The sequence below is a fragment of the Wolffia australiana genome, chromosome 7 (assembly GCF_029677425.1).
Source record: "Wolffia australiana isolate 7733 chromosome 7, ASM2967742v1".
NCBI classification, from domain to species: domain Eukaryota; kingdom Viridiplantae; phylum Streptophyta; class Magnoliopsida; order Alismatales; family Araceae; genus Wolffia; species Wolffia australiana.
Window position 1 is genome coordinate 6,377,375 of NC_135841.1, and position 14,872 is coordinate 6,392,246.

The 14,872-nt window shown below is 45.3% G+C and overlaps 1 protein-coding gene across 1 annotated transcript; it reads left to right on the forward strand.

Annotated features, from left to right (window-relative positions):
• The first annotated feature begins 3,572 nt into the window (after positions 1-3,572).
• On the forward strand, positions 3,573-6,063 carry LOC144705560 (uncharacterized). The gene is made up of 3 exons (XM_078578315.1): positions 3,573-4,014; positions 4,552-5,153; positions 5,227-6,063. Exons 1-3 carry the CDS (start codon positions 3,694-3,696, stop codon positions 5,906-5,908), a joined length of 1,605 nt encoding a protein of 534 aa, XP_078434441.1. The 5' UTR covers positions 3,573-3,693; the 3' UTR covers positions 5,909-6,063.
• The last annotated feature ends 8,809 nt before the right edge of the window (positions 6,064-14,872 follow it).

Consider the following 14,872-nt stretch of genomic DNA (forward strand, 5'->3'; position numbering starts at 1 on the left):
CAAGTGATACCCCAATTTGAGATTGCGCTCGAAGAAGTATGTCATGCCGTGCAGTTCCTCGAGGAGCTCGTCGACCAAGGGAATGGGAAAATGGTTGGGAACTTTAATCCTTTTGAGGACGCAGTAGTTGACACATAACCTCCACCCGTTGCACTTCTTGCGAATGAGAAGAGCCACACTGGAGTAGGGACTGGAGGAGGGGTGAAAATACCCGATCGAGTTGCTCCCTTACTAACCAGTCCATCTCATTCTTCTGGAGATGAGAATATCAGTAGGATCGAGAATTGACAGCTACCGTACCTGGAAGGAGAGTGATCTAGTGGTCAAAGGTGCACCGAGGAGGTAGTCCGCCTGAATGGTGAAAGACCCGTGGAAATTGTTGCTCTAGGAATGCTTGCGTTTTGGATGAAAGAGAGGAACCAACAGGGCTGGAGGGTGCGTGTACACGATGCATAGCGTTTCGGGGCCTGCAGGGGTGATGTCGCGTCACGCCTTATGTTTTTAATTGGCCCATTAGGGGAAGGTCTCTTTACTTGGACCTTTCCCCTAATGACCCATTAAGGCACCCACCTATATAAAGGGATGTATGCCTTAAAGGAGAACCAGATTGTCATTTTGGAAAAGTCATCATCGTGTGAACGTGTTTTTTCTTTTTCTAGTTCTTTTTTCCTCTTCTATTGAGTGGGTCCCATGATTCCTTTTGGGGGAAGAATGGTTCCTCTACTTGATCGCCAATGTGAAGAAGAAACTGAAGCTAGTTGTCATGGACCATTCTCATGGAGTACGAGTTCGTGGGGATATGGTTCTGATGTTCGATTGTAAATAGCATCTGACGCTCAGTCAACAGGCCACCATCATTGCACGTTATGATCCTATTTTGGCATGGTTACGTTTCTTCATGTGGATGTTGCCCGATCATTCCCATCTAGAGGTGAATTACTGTCCTTGATTTCCAGTCTCCTTTTAGCTTTCGTTTCGACCGTGTTGTGGACGATTGCTTCTGGTTTTCAATCGTAGATTGTCAGTGATCCCACAATCACTGAAAGAAGAACAGTAACTGCCAATAACCGTTGAAGTGTGACAACTGTGTATAAAGATATTGTCATCAATTATCCACCTGCGAGAAGAACCCATCGCAGTATGGGATACAGTTTTGGTCATCGCCATTTATCAGCCACCCTGATCTGTTAACTGAAACCGTCGCCTGAACGCCACCGATGGTTATTATTCTCTCGACTCACCTTTGGCCATTGCCGACTGCCTCTCACTGGCCATGGTCGACTGTCTACACTGTTGTATGAACGCCCTACACCACCGCTTTTCATCACAACGAGATCTTCTCTCCCACCGCCGGAGACGTATTACTTCACGATCGAAACAACCACAATTGGGAACGACATTCTTGAATATCCCGGATAGACACGACAATGATGCCATCACAGCTTTGACAGATTTCACCAACACCATCGTTCTCTGACGGCCTCGTGTGACCCTGAGATTGCCACATCGAGAATATCTGGATCCCACCAACCACCGTCGGATATTGCCATTTGAAGCCATCGTTTAGTTGTCAACATTGACCAGGAATACCTATTGCCAAAGCACTAGTACTGGACCAATCTACTGGGTGACGACTTTGGATTTCGACTCGATCGACCTACTTCATGGTGTACTTGTTGCGACAACCTTTTCTGGGCGACGCCTTCAGGTCACGTCCTCTAGCCCTCCCCTTATTTTCAGCATAATTACCTGCTTTAGTGTCGATTTCATTGCTCCTCTGCCCGAGAGAGTAGTTAGAACTAGCCACCTCAACTGTTGAGAATAGTGATTTCTTCATTCTTGCTGTTGGTTATACTCGTCATTGGCAAAGGCTGGAACACTGTTGGGCAGTGATTGCCTTCCCCTCCCTCGTGAGTGTTCGAATCGATCAGCGGGTAATCGAGAGCCAACCACTCCCTACCATTTCCTCGTGTTATCTTACTGGTTCTACTGCCCATACCACGCCAATTGAGCACTATTTGTCGTTTTAAAGGTTGCATCACTCATTCATTACAATGCACATAATTTATTCCTTGTGGTCTAACCCGATCGATGAATCTGTTGATCGTGTCACATCAAGAGACTTATCTACGTCAGGAAAATTCCTTGACCCTGTTTGAACATAAGATCTAACATCAATGTCTTACCTTACATTGGTTTCTCTCCTTCTCATCCCTTTAGTTAGATCTACATCCTTGTTTTCATCATCTCATTCTCATCACTGTCTTCTATCATCTCACCCTACCACAACCATCTACAATCTCAATCTTGTCCCCTTGTTTTGATATAAGAACCCTAAATCATCTAGTCCATCATCCTCTTCCACGTATCACAACAATCTATCCATTCTTCCATCACATTCCTTAGTTAGATTATTATCAATTATTCTTCCACCATTCTTTTTCACTATCATCCATCCACATGTGCTCACGTCCATTCGCCAATCCTATCTTCTTACTTATCTTCTACTTCCATCATCACTTCACATCTCTCACTCTCTTACTTACATATGATTGATCCAAATCCTCCTCCATATTCCTCATATTATTATTCATAACATCTTTATTATACAATTATTATCATCCTCTCGCCACCCCATATTTGTCGCATCACAATCTCCTATTTTACACATATCTCCTCTCATCCCTCTTGAATTATCATTTAAAGAGTATTGAAACCCTAACATCCATTCATTGAGGAGATGACCCCTGCTCATCACTGACTAGTCAAATTATTTCTTGAGTTAAGGTTTATAAACTATTATTTATTATCTCAAATCAACACCATAATTTTGAGTTTATCATTGTGTGGTTCAAAAATTTACAACACAACATTTATTGCCTAAAAATCACACGCCGTAACACAAAGATCATCTCTAGTCAAGATTCATCAGTTCAAATTTTTAGATAATAAGACAATATCAATATACTATTATAATTATGTCTTACATTCAAGATTTTTTCTAATGAAATATAGCAGGTGACATCTATTTTTCCTTCATAAATAAATAATATGTGACATCTACAAAGAATACTCTTTACATAAGAAATAAATAAGGATAAGTAGTTTAAAAAATCAGAAGTTAATATAACCGTGAAAACAAGAGAGAAGAGAAAATTGATCATAGAGTATTATAATCTCTCTATGTGTGTATATTCTGCTTTCTTTCCTTCATTTGCTTGGTTTAGGGGTCCTGGTGCGGGCCCAATGATAACCATAGCATCAACGATAACGATTTATATTCACTAATTCATCGATGTTTTCTCACTTTAAAAAAAAATATTTTGTGGGGGGCCAGTCTCCAAACATATGACCTCACCATTGAGGACGGGGTGAGAGAGAGGCTGGCAACCCACATTATTAAATCTAAAATACAAATTTTGAAATTATTGAACCACAAAAAAATTGTATTTTGAAATAAATAAATTTGTATTTTAAAGTACAAAATTTAAAATACAAATTTCAAAATGTTGAAATATTACATATTAAAATATTACGAAAGCACAGTGTACCAGTTATTTGGCTCATTAAAAGTCAAAGAAATTAAGCTTTGAAAAAAAAAAATCAAAATAACTAATGTAGAGGGCCAGATCGACCGGATCAGAGATCGGATCGAAGCAACTGTCTCGCTGATAGTGAGGAGTAAGCGACCGTATGAAAGGGCTTGCCGTTGCGGAAGAGCAGGCGGAGACAGTTCGTCGTTTTCTCCTCCTCGCCATCGCCTGCGAAGCTTCGCCACCGTCGGAAATGGCAGAAGAAGACGAATCCTGGATGACGTCATCCTCCTGGTGCTTCGGCGGATCTTCCTCCGCCGGCAGTGGCGGCGGATCCGCCGCCGGCGACTGGATCGCGCCGTTTCCGACCGCCGCCGCGCCGATTCCATATCATCAAGCCGTGCCTTCTCCGGCGATGAACGGCGGTTTCAACGGCCCGATGATGACGATCGGCGACTCGCGTTTCCCTCTCCACACGCAGGTTCTTCCGAGATCGTTTGTTTCGCCAACCTTTACTTTGGACAGTTGATCTCTTCTCAATTTCCCGATGTTGTCGTCTTCGCTTGCATTCGTTGATCTCTTCTGAATTTCCCGACGTTGTCCTCTTTGCTGCATTCGTTAATCTCTTCTGAATTTCCCGACATTGTCGTCTTCGCTGCATTCCTCGTTCTTCGCTTTACACCCCAGGTTCGCAGACGGATGACGTATCGTCATCCGTGTCATCCCTAACCGTCATCTTGTGGATCCCGTTCCGCTCTCGTCCGTCGTCGACTTATTAACCGCGGCACGGGGAGGACACCGTAATTTCCGCGGAACCGCAGAGAGAATTTCGAAAACCAATTTTAGACTTTTGCGGATGATATTTCGAAATATTTGACAGACCCAAAGTCTATTGTTAAATTCTGGAGGCAGAAATAACGGGAATTTCTGTGAGGAATAAATATTACAGAAATGGTTCTGACACTGAGGATCAATAACTAATAGAAAGCTTTGTGATTTGAACTGAATTCTCTCTCAGGCGATGTCGGCGGACGGAGGAGGGGATATGTACATCTGTCGTAGGGAGAGGCGGAGGGGTCGTCAGGCCGGGCGGCTTCCCCCGGCGGAGAAGCCCTCCGACGACCACTTCCACTGGAGGAAGTATGGCCAGAAATCAGTGAAAGGATGCGAGTATCCGCGCAGCTACTACAAGTGCACCTTTCCCGAGTGTCCGGTGAAGAAGCTGGTGGAGAGGGATCGCCATGGATTTATCACAGCAACTTACTACAATGGAAAGCACGGCCACCCCGAGACCGCGCCTGGCCCCTCCGACTCCGACTCCGACCCCGTCTCCACCGTCACCGCCCATGTCGATGACGAGCAGCTCTGGGATTTCCCCGAGGACGACGATGACGCGACTGCCCTTCCCTTTCTAGACGATGACGATGGGGAAAGGAAAGAGGACGAGGAGGACGACGACCGCGACTGTCTGAGCAGGCCCCAGGAGGGCAGCTCCATCTTAGACCGCCTCCGAGAGCCGAGAGTGGTCATTCACACAGAGAGCGAGGTGGACATCCTTGACGACGGCTACCGCTGGAGAAAGTACGGTCAGAAGGTGGTGAAGAAGAACCCCAACCCCAGGTGCGTGTTCAATTAATGCACCCAACATGCATTATTTTATTTTACTAACTGAATTACCGGTCATCCTTTTCAGAAGCTACTATAAGTGCACTAGCGTGGGCTGCGGGGTGAGGAAGCACGTAGAGAGGGCAGCCGACGACCCCAAGTCAGTGTTAACGACGTACGAGGGGAGGCACAACCACGAGGTCCCGGCTTCCAGAGGCTGCAACAATGCTGCCGCTGCCGCCGCCGCCGCCGCCGCTGCGGAGAGCTCAGCCGCTGCCGCCGACGTCGCCGCCACGCGATTCAAGAGGAAGCTTGATCTATCCTTCCTCCCTGGCCATCTGCAGCGGTTCCTCTCCATGCCATACCCGCCGCCGCTGGGTCTCGACGGCACCGCCGCCATGCCACCTTACGGCCGAGAATTCCCCCTTTCCATCCCTTTGGCTCTCTATCGGGCTCCCTGTTTCCCCCTTCCCCCCTCCTTTGGCAGTAGCAGACCCTTGAAGCTCCACAAAACCGAGCCCGCAGCCGGCCACCACCAACCCCCCCTTCCTCCCCTGACTCCCAATCAAATTACCAAACCTGACCGTCCTCCTTCAATGGCCTCCAAAACCCCATCGTCTCCTCCCACTCCAACCTCCTTTCCGGATGTGAATTCAATTCCTCCCTTCCTTCGCAATGGAGGTCCCTTAAAACTTCCCAGGACTAAGCATGCAGCCAACCACAACCAACCCCTTTCCTCCCCTGACTCCCAATCAAATTACCAAACCTGACCATCCTCTTTCGACATGGGGAATGATCTTCTGTGGGTGAACTGTGCGCGCATTGCTGGCGCTGCCTCTCGAAAAGAGATCTAGGCGTAGGTTATTGAATTCATTCCTCGTTGTAATGATCTATGGCCGATGTGACTGGATTTTCTCGATCTTCTCATATTCGTCTATTGTGCTAATGCACTGAGAAGCAATCATTACAAAGGATGCTCACGGCCACAAGAGCGTCTTGAAGATCACACAGCCACCTGCTGCCGCCCTCGCGTATGACGGGCTGCGCCGCCATCTCTCTACATTTATTCTGTCGTCGTCTCACCTTGATTGATGACCAAACGCCTGGCATTACCACTCCGTGTGGACGCCGCCACTATCACATCCCATGATCTGTGTCGTGGCAAAAGAATGAGGCAAAAGACATTTCCATGATATGGTCGGATTGAATGAGGCAAAAGAATTTCACATCATTGGATCATGTTAGTTGTAACTGGCAGAGACATGGATCTAGAGTATTTCCTCCCATAGTCGTTCACAAGCACGAATGAAGGCGGCTAGAGATTAGGTTTTATTAAAAACTATGAAGTTATTAAGACCTCTTCTTGACTATTTTGATACATACTAGCTCATTGCAAAATGTCATGATCGAGCAGAATATACAAGCTCCCTTGTGAGTCATTCAATCAAAACTAATTCTAGTTAAGATTAGATAACACCAAAAACCTATAAAAATTATTTGAACATTTATATTGGAGTGTTAGTTCCAGATCTGTCAACTTTCTCTACCCTTGATCTTGACGGCCTTGATCCTCAAAAAGAGATCTTGACATTTTTATGGTTCTGGTATTCTCTCTAGTTGTCTCAATTATCTCACTCTTCTATCACAGTATCCCATATTTTACTAAAATCGATTTTCATATTGTTTAAAAGATGCTCTACCTGGACCAATCCCTTATTATGATACTCTATATCAAGTGCTTAAAATAAACTAAACATCTTATTTCATGCATCTTAGTGAAATGACTATTTTCACACCAATGATGAACTTATCAGAATGATCAAATGTGACAAAAGAAAGATGAGCTTATCAGAATGATTTTCACACCAATCGATTTTCAAATGTGTATGTGAAAAAAGGAAGAATATAGTTTTATCAAATCAAATGATAAAGTGAAGGGCAATAAGCTAATGTTATATATATTATAGATATAAGGGATATGTATGATTTTGGGTTGTAGGACCTTGATCTTGATGAAATAATGGTGATTCCTACAACAGATGACTTGAAGCAGAATTAAAAGAAAATCAATAAATTATGATCGAATCATTTGGGCATAGATCACATTCATAGTTTCTTGGATCCTTGAGTGAAACATGATGAGCTGCTTAAGAGTGCAGCCTTTAGACTGATCCACATGGTCCATAGCACGTTGAATCTCCTCCTTCACACTGAGTAGCTTCATTCATGCTCCACACTCATTGTTATACCATCATGATAGCATCAGGAATGGAGAGGAGCTAAGGGGAGAAGGAAGAAGGGAAAGAACCCTAGACAATTCTGGCTTGGGTGAATTTGTTAAGGGCTTTCTCATTTGTATACAAAGTGTGTATTTTTCAAAAAACCCTAAAATTTAAAGTAAATTCTCCAATGTTTAAAAGACCATTCATGTTTGACCCTCTAGACATTGTATTATTCTAGTTAACGGATCTACAACAACCTTTATTGACATTAAAATTCAAATAATCATATCATCGTATAGATTAATTCATGATGGATCTATTTAACACAATCGACAAGTCATGTTTGAAGCAAATCCATTCCACTAATGGGGATTAGGAATCTATATGATGATTGGTTAGCTAAGGGAGTCGGTCTACCATGGGCACATGTAATAGGATGTTCTCAATCTTCATAGATTTGTCTATTGTGTTAATGCACTGACATGCAATCATTCCAAAGGATGTTTACGCCCACAAGAGCCTCTTAAAAATAAAACTGCCACTTGTCACCGCCCTATCGTACAATGAGCTGTGCCGCTTTCTCTCGACATCTAATCCATCATCATCTCACCTTGATTGATGACCAACCATGGCGTTACCACTCAGTCTGGACACTCCCACCATTGCATCCCATGCTCTGTGTCGTAGCAGACCAGAATGAAACACACTGCCCCATACCCGCCATCATGACGTTGGTCATGATGGTGCTGAGTCGGTGGCGTGTCCTCTTAAATACAGAGATAGGTTTGGATCTCCCCATGTGTCTATATAAGGCATGGACATCCCTCTCTTGCATTTTATGGGATTATCTTCTCCTGTTTCAATTCCCTCGTCCTCGGTCTCTCTTCTCTCTACAGATACTATATCGCTTTTCACTACGGCCCCAAAAGCTCGAGCACGGCGAGATTGGTGGCTTGCGATGAAGAGTTTGTGACTCGTGGGAATGATCTTCAAGGATATTTTCCGGGGATTTTCTGCAACTATACTATTACCTATGGCAATGGAAGCATGACTAGCAGTTACTTCATGACTGATCATTTGCTTTACAATCAGTACTCTGGAAACAATCGAACTAGACAAGCCATCACAAACATCACTATTGGGTAAATTTCTCTTCTCTCCATTTTGTGTTCTTCAATCGGATGCAGGATGATTCCCGTTCTAAAATCCACTGGCATGTTATGCCAGTGATTTTTGTAAACTCTGAAATGGAAAATGTCAATGAATTTTATAGTTTTAGATTTAAATGGAGAATGAAATCTGCTCCATGATCTTTAAATGCAGGTATAGTAGGCAATTATCCGGTAGCTTAAGATCATCTGATTCAGTTGTTGATAGAAATCTTGGGGTGTGTGCAGTCCAATCCATCAATGTTTTCGCAGTTGGCCTCTCTAGGGAAAGTGAGAAAATTATTTTTTCATTGTTTACACATGATCGAAGGAGGTGGAAACTTTGCAATCGGCTAAGTTGTTGGTGTCAGACGTTGTCGGGGACGTCATCCGGTCGGCACTGAGTATGATGGCTCGTTACCGATAATGGATAATCGTATCGAACGTCAATGGTGTCATCGTCCGACGGATGCAACCCTAACGGGTTATGTAACTACAACATGATGAATGGGTGTCCTACGTGTCGTACGTGCATGCTCCAACTTGAGGGAGGCGCCGAGCTCCAAGCTTGGACGGGGTCACCTGGTGACGGCGACGGTGGCCTCTCAAACCTCGTCGGAGCGACGAAGGCGTCTACGGCCGAATGGGATTTATCCGTAGGGCTCGAACGTAAGGGACAGTCTCGTCTGTACCTGTAAGGCACTCACAGTGTCCTAGTTTTCTACGACTCTGTGAGAGGTCATAGACCTCTCACACCTACCTAGCCCGAGCGCGATGGAATCAAGACGAAAGTATACTACAAAGGGTAAAATAACAAGTGGCGTAGAGAGGGTGTACCTCGTCGTCGGGCGGCTCATTGTGCAGGTTGTTCGTCGATGTGGCGGTCGGAGCGGGTGCGATGAAGAGGAGCCGAAGAGCCACGGCGGCTCAACTAGCAATGCACCGCAGGAGCGATGGGACGGGGGTCAGAGGAGTGGGAGGGCGATGCGGATATCACCACACGTTCGACCATCCCTGGGCGGCACGACCTCGAGGAAGCCGACACGGACGGTGTTACGACCCAGATTGCGCATGTGGATGATGACCTCGGGCAGTGCCGCGGACGTAGACCTCCCACGCAGAGCGACCAAGATCCCATGGGTTAGTGTTTGGTTTAACCGACCTGAGGACAAACGGTGGCACCTGTCGCTGTCATTGACCTGGTTGAGTTGTCACACAGGATCCTGACCACGTTCACCTGGATGGTAGATTGGTCTCCCCTGGGTGATGAGGATCATTCGGCCAAACTGACAGATCTTACCGGGCGGGAGATGAGGGGGCCCGATTGATCATTGATTTTTCCGCCGGAGGCTTGATTCCGCCCAATTTTGGGCACGCTGGACTCCTGGATTTCCAGGAAAATCGTGGCTGTTGATTTTGTCACCGAGGATTGACCCTCAACAAGGTGGATGCCACCAGCAAGTCACGCGACGCTACGGCTGATTGCGCACCATGCGGTGAGACTACCGACGTTGGTGTTAGGAGAATCTGTCGTGAGAATTGTTGCTGCAAGGGGAATGCTTGGGGAAGGTAATGGCCACGTTGGTGACCAAATCTTCCCCCTTCCCTTGCTGAAATTCCCCTCTAAGCTGTGGCAATTCACCTCCACGCTTGGTGAAATTATCGGCAATTGTTGACATGGAGTCAATCGTATGAATTCCTGCTGCGATGGTGGATGTTCGGGGAAGGAATTGACTATGTTGAGGGCCAGATCCCACCTTCCTCAGGGAAATTTCCTCCACTTCTTCAGCAAATTTTCCCCTCCACGCTCCTCCCCTCTTCGTTCTCTCTGAACGAGAAGAGCAAAACACAGCTTAAACGATTCTTCCTAGTCTGAGAGATTAGGGCGCCCCCCCCTTCCCTTATAAAGGGGGGAAGGGGTCAATGGCCCTCCTTAAGTTGGTCAACAGGAAAAAGGGGTCCATTAGGGGGCCCTTATATAATGGGCCCCCTATTTCAACTAGAGGGAAATTGGAATGTAAAAAGGAAGAAAATGAGAGCAAAACAAGAGGCACAAGGGAGGGGTTCCAAATTGGGTAAGGATCCCTCCCCATGACAACGACAAAGGACATAGTGACATGTCACGGACGCGACAAAAACACAACGACAAGATGAAGAAAACACAAAACGCAAGAAAGAACGATGAAAATAAAATGCAATAACTGAGCAATTTCACATGATCTTCAACGACGGTGTGTGGCAGTGCGGATGACGTCGTCGGTGATCTTTGATGGCGTGTGCCATCAATTGTTCAACCAATAGTAGACACCAGGCCTTTGGTACCAAAGCAGTATGTTGGTGTACATTCTTTTATTGTGATAATTGTCATTTAAATCATATTACGGCTTTGTATAAGGATTTTTCCAAGCCCCATTATAAGGTTAATATGAAGGCTATCTGATACGATCCTGCATGGAGACCGGAACTGGCACTGTTGCAATGGTTCTAGATTGTAAACCCGTAGATTCAATAGAACATAAGTCTTCAATGTGCAGTGATAGTTTGGTATAAGGGAGGGAGAGGGAGATAGAGATTCAAAGGGGAGGAGGAATGTACAAGAATGGTGAGGGGATGACAAAATATTTCCAGATGAAAAAGGGCATCATGCGCTTGAGACTGGCTATGTCCACCTGCGGGAACTAAGAGGATGAAGGCAACATGAGGAGAGAGGAGAAGTGGAAGAAGGAGACTCATAATGATGATTTTTCCTGTCCTCTACTCTCAAGAGAGAGGGCTTAAATTGGAATGTTAATGGGCTGGGCTAAGGTTTCTAGGCCAAGCCACTATCGTGGCTTCCTCCGAACATTTACGCATTTATAGATCATATCAGTACTACCCCTAATTTGACCAGCTTGTCTGCAAGCTAGAAGTCAGGGAATTGATCCCAGAGCTTGGTGGCCAATGTCCACATGGCATTAGAGGACAGAAGGCCCCTCTAGTGGGTGAGAACTTGGCAGCCCGCAGTGGAGGGAAGGAAGGTGGAGATCTTTTCTGGTATCACTTGCCAAACTCGGTCAGTGGTGAGGGTGCCTGGGAAAAGTTCGGGGAAAATAGTGTCGAACGCGGCACGCTTGAGTTGCAACACATGGAATACTGGGTGGACGCTGGCTTCCGGTGGAAGAGCTAGCTTGCAGGCGAGTGCATTTATTCGATGTGTAATAGCATGCAGGCCCAAATAGCAAGGGGAGAGCTTCTCAAAAGGGCAGAGTGCCAAGGACTACATGCACTAAGGTCGTAGCTTGAGGTAGACCAGGTCACCCATAGTGAATTCCACAGGATGACAATGTGTGTCAGAGTGAGTCTTCATGAGGGTCGTGGTGCTATCGAGGTATTGGCAAAGACGCTCAAAATGGGCATCAGAGTTGTGGAGTGATGGATATTATGTGGTCGTCAAGCCAATCACACCACCATGTTTATTTAATTTCATTGAATAAAATATATATGTTCATTATTACTCCGTGTGATATTATGATGAGATAATAATGCAGTGATCACTAACCTTTAAACATGTACTCTAAATAATCCTCCTTGATGGATAGTTGATAACATGCATTTTTATTACCTTATATGATCATTTTTAAAATGTTTTTTCTTTGTTTTTTTATCCGTTTTCAGGTACACGTGGCACGGAATACAAAGGGCACCGACACGGAATATGAAAAGCGCAGAATACCAAGTGCTTTGACTTCTTAACAAGCATAGAAACTGAGGACATTGACGAGGAGAGACAAGGAAATCAAGGTCTAGGATTACTTCAACTCAAACAGCCACACCTTTTGATCTATAACTTCGATTGAGCTGAAATTTTTAGGGTTGCTTCATCTTCCCCTCCTCTTTCTATCCATACCCTCTGATCAATAAATATAGGTCTGAATCAGTGTCAAATTCATCTTGAACTTGCTTCCTACTTGTGTGGACTGATTGAAAGATAGTGAGTTTTGAGATCTATCAAGTGTGTTCTTGGTGTCTTGGGTGTGGGAATAAGCGTAAGAGAATAGAGGGAGCTTTCTGGCACTTGCAAATCACCGTGATCTTGGTGGAACGTAAGAATCTAAGGTAAGTGTCTTTGCGTTACGTTGTTTCTCTCTTGACATCATCGCTATCATACTTATAGTTTTTTATCAAATTTTAATTTATCATTTCACTTACATCCGTATTTTCTCGTCTTTCCATCCTCACCACAGTACCACTCCACATCCAATCACTATCATCCATCATACCATCGTCCATCATCATGTCCGTCACGCATACTTACTCCTCTCTTTAAGTTAAATTAACTTATAACTTACGTATTTTAGAACGATATAACTAGCTCATGTCCTCAAGTCTTGTTTTCATAAATCCTCTCGTTGATCATCACTAGTATAAGAAAGCAATTCCTTAATCATCGTTCCCTATGGAGACGATCCATACTCATCACTAACTAAGTATTTTTAAGTACGGCTATATATATTTTTTATTGAATAATCTCAATCACCATCGACAAATTTTAACCCAAAAATTGATATTATCAATAGTCGAGAGATGTCGAATTATCCAGATAGAACATCACTAACAAATCTTATTTACATGATACATATAGCTGATCTTGTGGCTATTAGTGTGGGGACACTAAGGACAGATAGTGGGTGCTCTTTGGAGGAAGAGTTTGCATAATTTATCTGTACGAATCCATGAATGGAATTATAACTAGATGTCAATCAGGTTGATTCATGTCATGGTAGTATAAGTGATACAATAACCAGAGACACCAAGGACATATGGTGAATGGAAGGCTACATTTTGACGACTTACAGGCCTATAATCATGGCATTTGATGGGTGACCATCCAGCTTTGAAGACCCCATCGAATTAGTTTGTCGAGCGAGGGCTCACGCGCGAGACCCAACCTTTAAAGTACTTAGCCTCGTCAACATGCCATAAAGCTTTAACGTTATCATTCTTTATATTTTCTTTGTTTAGAAGGCCTTGTATGTCAACCGTGTATGTTGTTTTTTTTTGTATATTCGCATATGTATGGATCTACACCTTTGTGCGTGTTAGCGCATGTGTGGGCATAACTACTTTTAATTGGCCCATCTCCCCTTTATTTCTAAGGGGGGGCCAATATTTGCCCCTATAAAAGGTGGGGCTGCCCATAGGAAGAGGGAGAGAAGAAATATTGAAAAATTGTGATTTTTGAAAGATTTTTCCTATTTTTTAGTTTTCATTGTATTTACAAAACTGCCACTATGCAATTAGGAGAGAAAAAAGCCGTAGAGTTTGCCAGAACTACCGCCATCTTTGTCGGAAATTTCTGACAAGTGCCACCTTCATCGGAGTTCTGGACGCCACTCATGAGGATACTCATCGCCGCCCGTGGCCGCCCAGGCCACCCGCAATCGCCCAGGTCCGCCTACTGCACCAAGCTGCCCGCAGCTACCCAAGATGCCCGCAACCACTGCAGGCACCCGGGGCCGCTGTAGCAGCAAGCGACCAGCACACCGGCCAGTGGCCGCCGCAACCGCCGCAACCGTCGCAGCCATTCGCGGTCACGCAGCAGCCCGTAGCCGCTGTAGCAATTTGTGGCCGCACAGCAGCCCACAGATGCCGTAGCCCTAGCGGCTGCCACAACCCGTTGTGGCTGCAACAGCCGCTTCAGTTGCTGCAGCCTAGTGGGCCCCGCAGATCGCCACGACTGCTTCAGCCCGATTGGCCACCTTAGCCCTACCAGGCGTCGCAGACCGCCTTTTACTTGTGCTGCCCGTCCCGCCGCTACGGCCACAACCACAACCACAACTCCGTAGCCGCAACTGAGGTCAAAATCATCATCGTCAGTTGTGTCTACATGCCTCGCCGCCGTCGTGCCATTGTGTCTTGCCGTTGTTGCGCCACCGTGCCTTGCTTCCGGCATGCCTCATTGCCACAGCACCATCGTACCTTGGTGCCATAGTGCCTCATTGCTACCGCACCACGGTGCCGCTACGCCCTCACCCTCCCTGTGTGCAACACGAGCCGTTCGGTTTCGATGTCCGACATGTTACAACAGGATTCAAACAAGTCATAGTTCGGATAATTTAAGAAGTTTACAAAGATGATTGAGTGGTCTGGAAGAGATCATGCACCCTTAGTATAAGAGGAGATTGACTCAAAAAGAGGATTTAGAAAAAATCCCTGGCCAGGGCAGCGAGGATATTGGAGGAGTTCTCTAATGATCCCTATTACACATCAGTACTAATTGAATGACGAAGTAAGGTTTGAGGATAAACCATACACTAAGCTTTTCGAGAGTCTCATGCGGATGATGGATTATACATAAATGGTAGGGCAAATTGTCTCACATACC

Excerpts from the sequence above, each read along its gene's own strand:
- LOC144705560 (XM_078578315.1), top strand. The coding sequence starts at position 3,694 with ATGAAAGGGCTTGCCGTTGCGGAAGAGCAGGCGGAGACAGTTCGTCGT. Across the intron at positions 4,015-4,551 it reads GTTTCCCTCTCCACACGCAG|GCGATGTCGGCGGACGGAGG; the intron begins GTTCTTCCGAGA and ends ATTCTCTCTCAG. Across the intron at positions 5,154-5,226 it reads AAGAAGAACCCCAACCCCAG|AAGCTACTATAAGTGCACTA; the intron begins GTGCGTGTTCAA and ends CATCCTTTTCAG.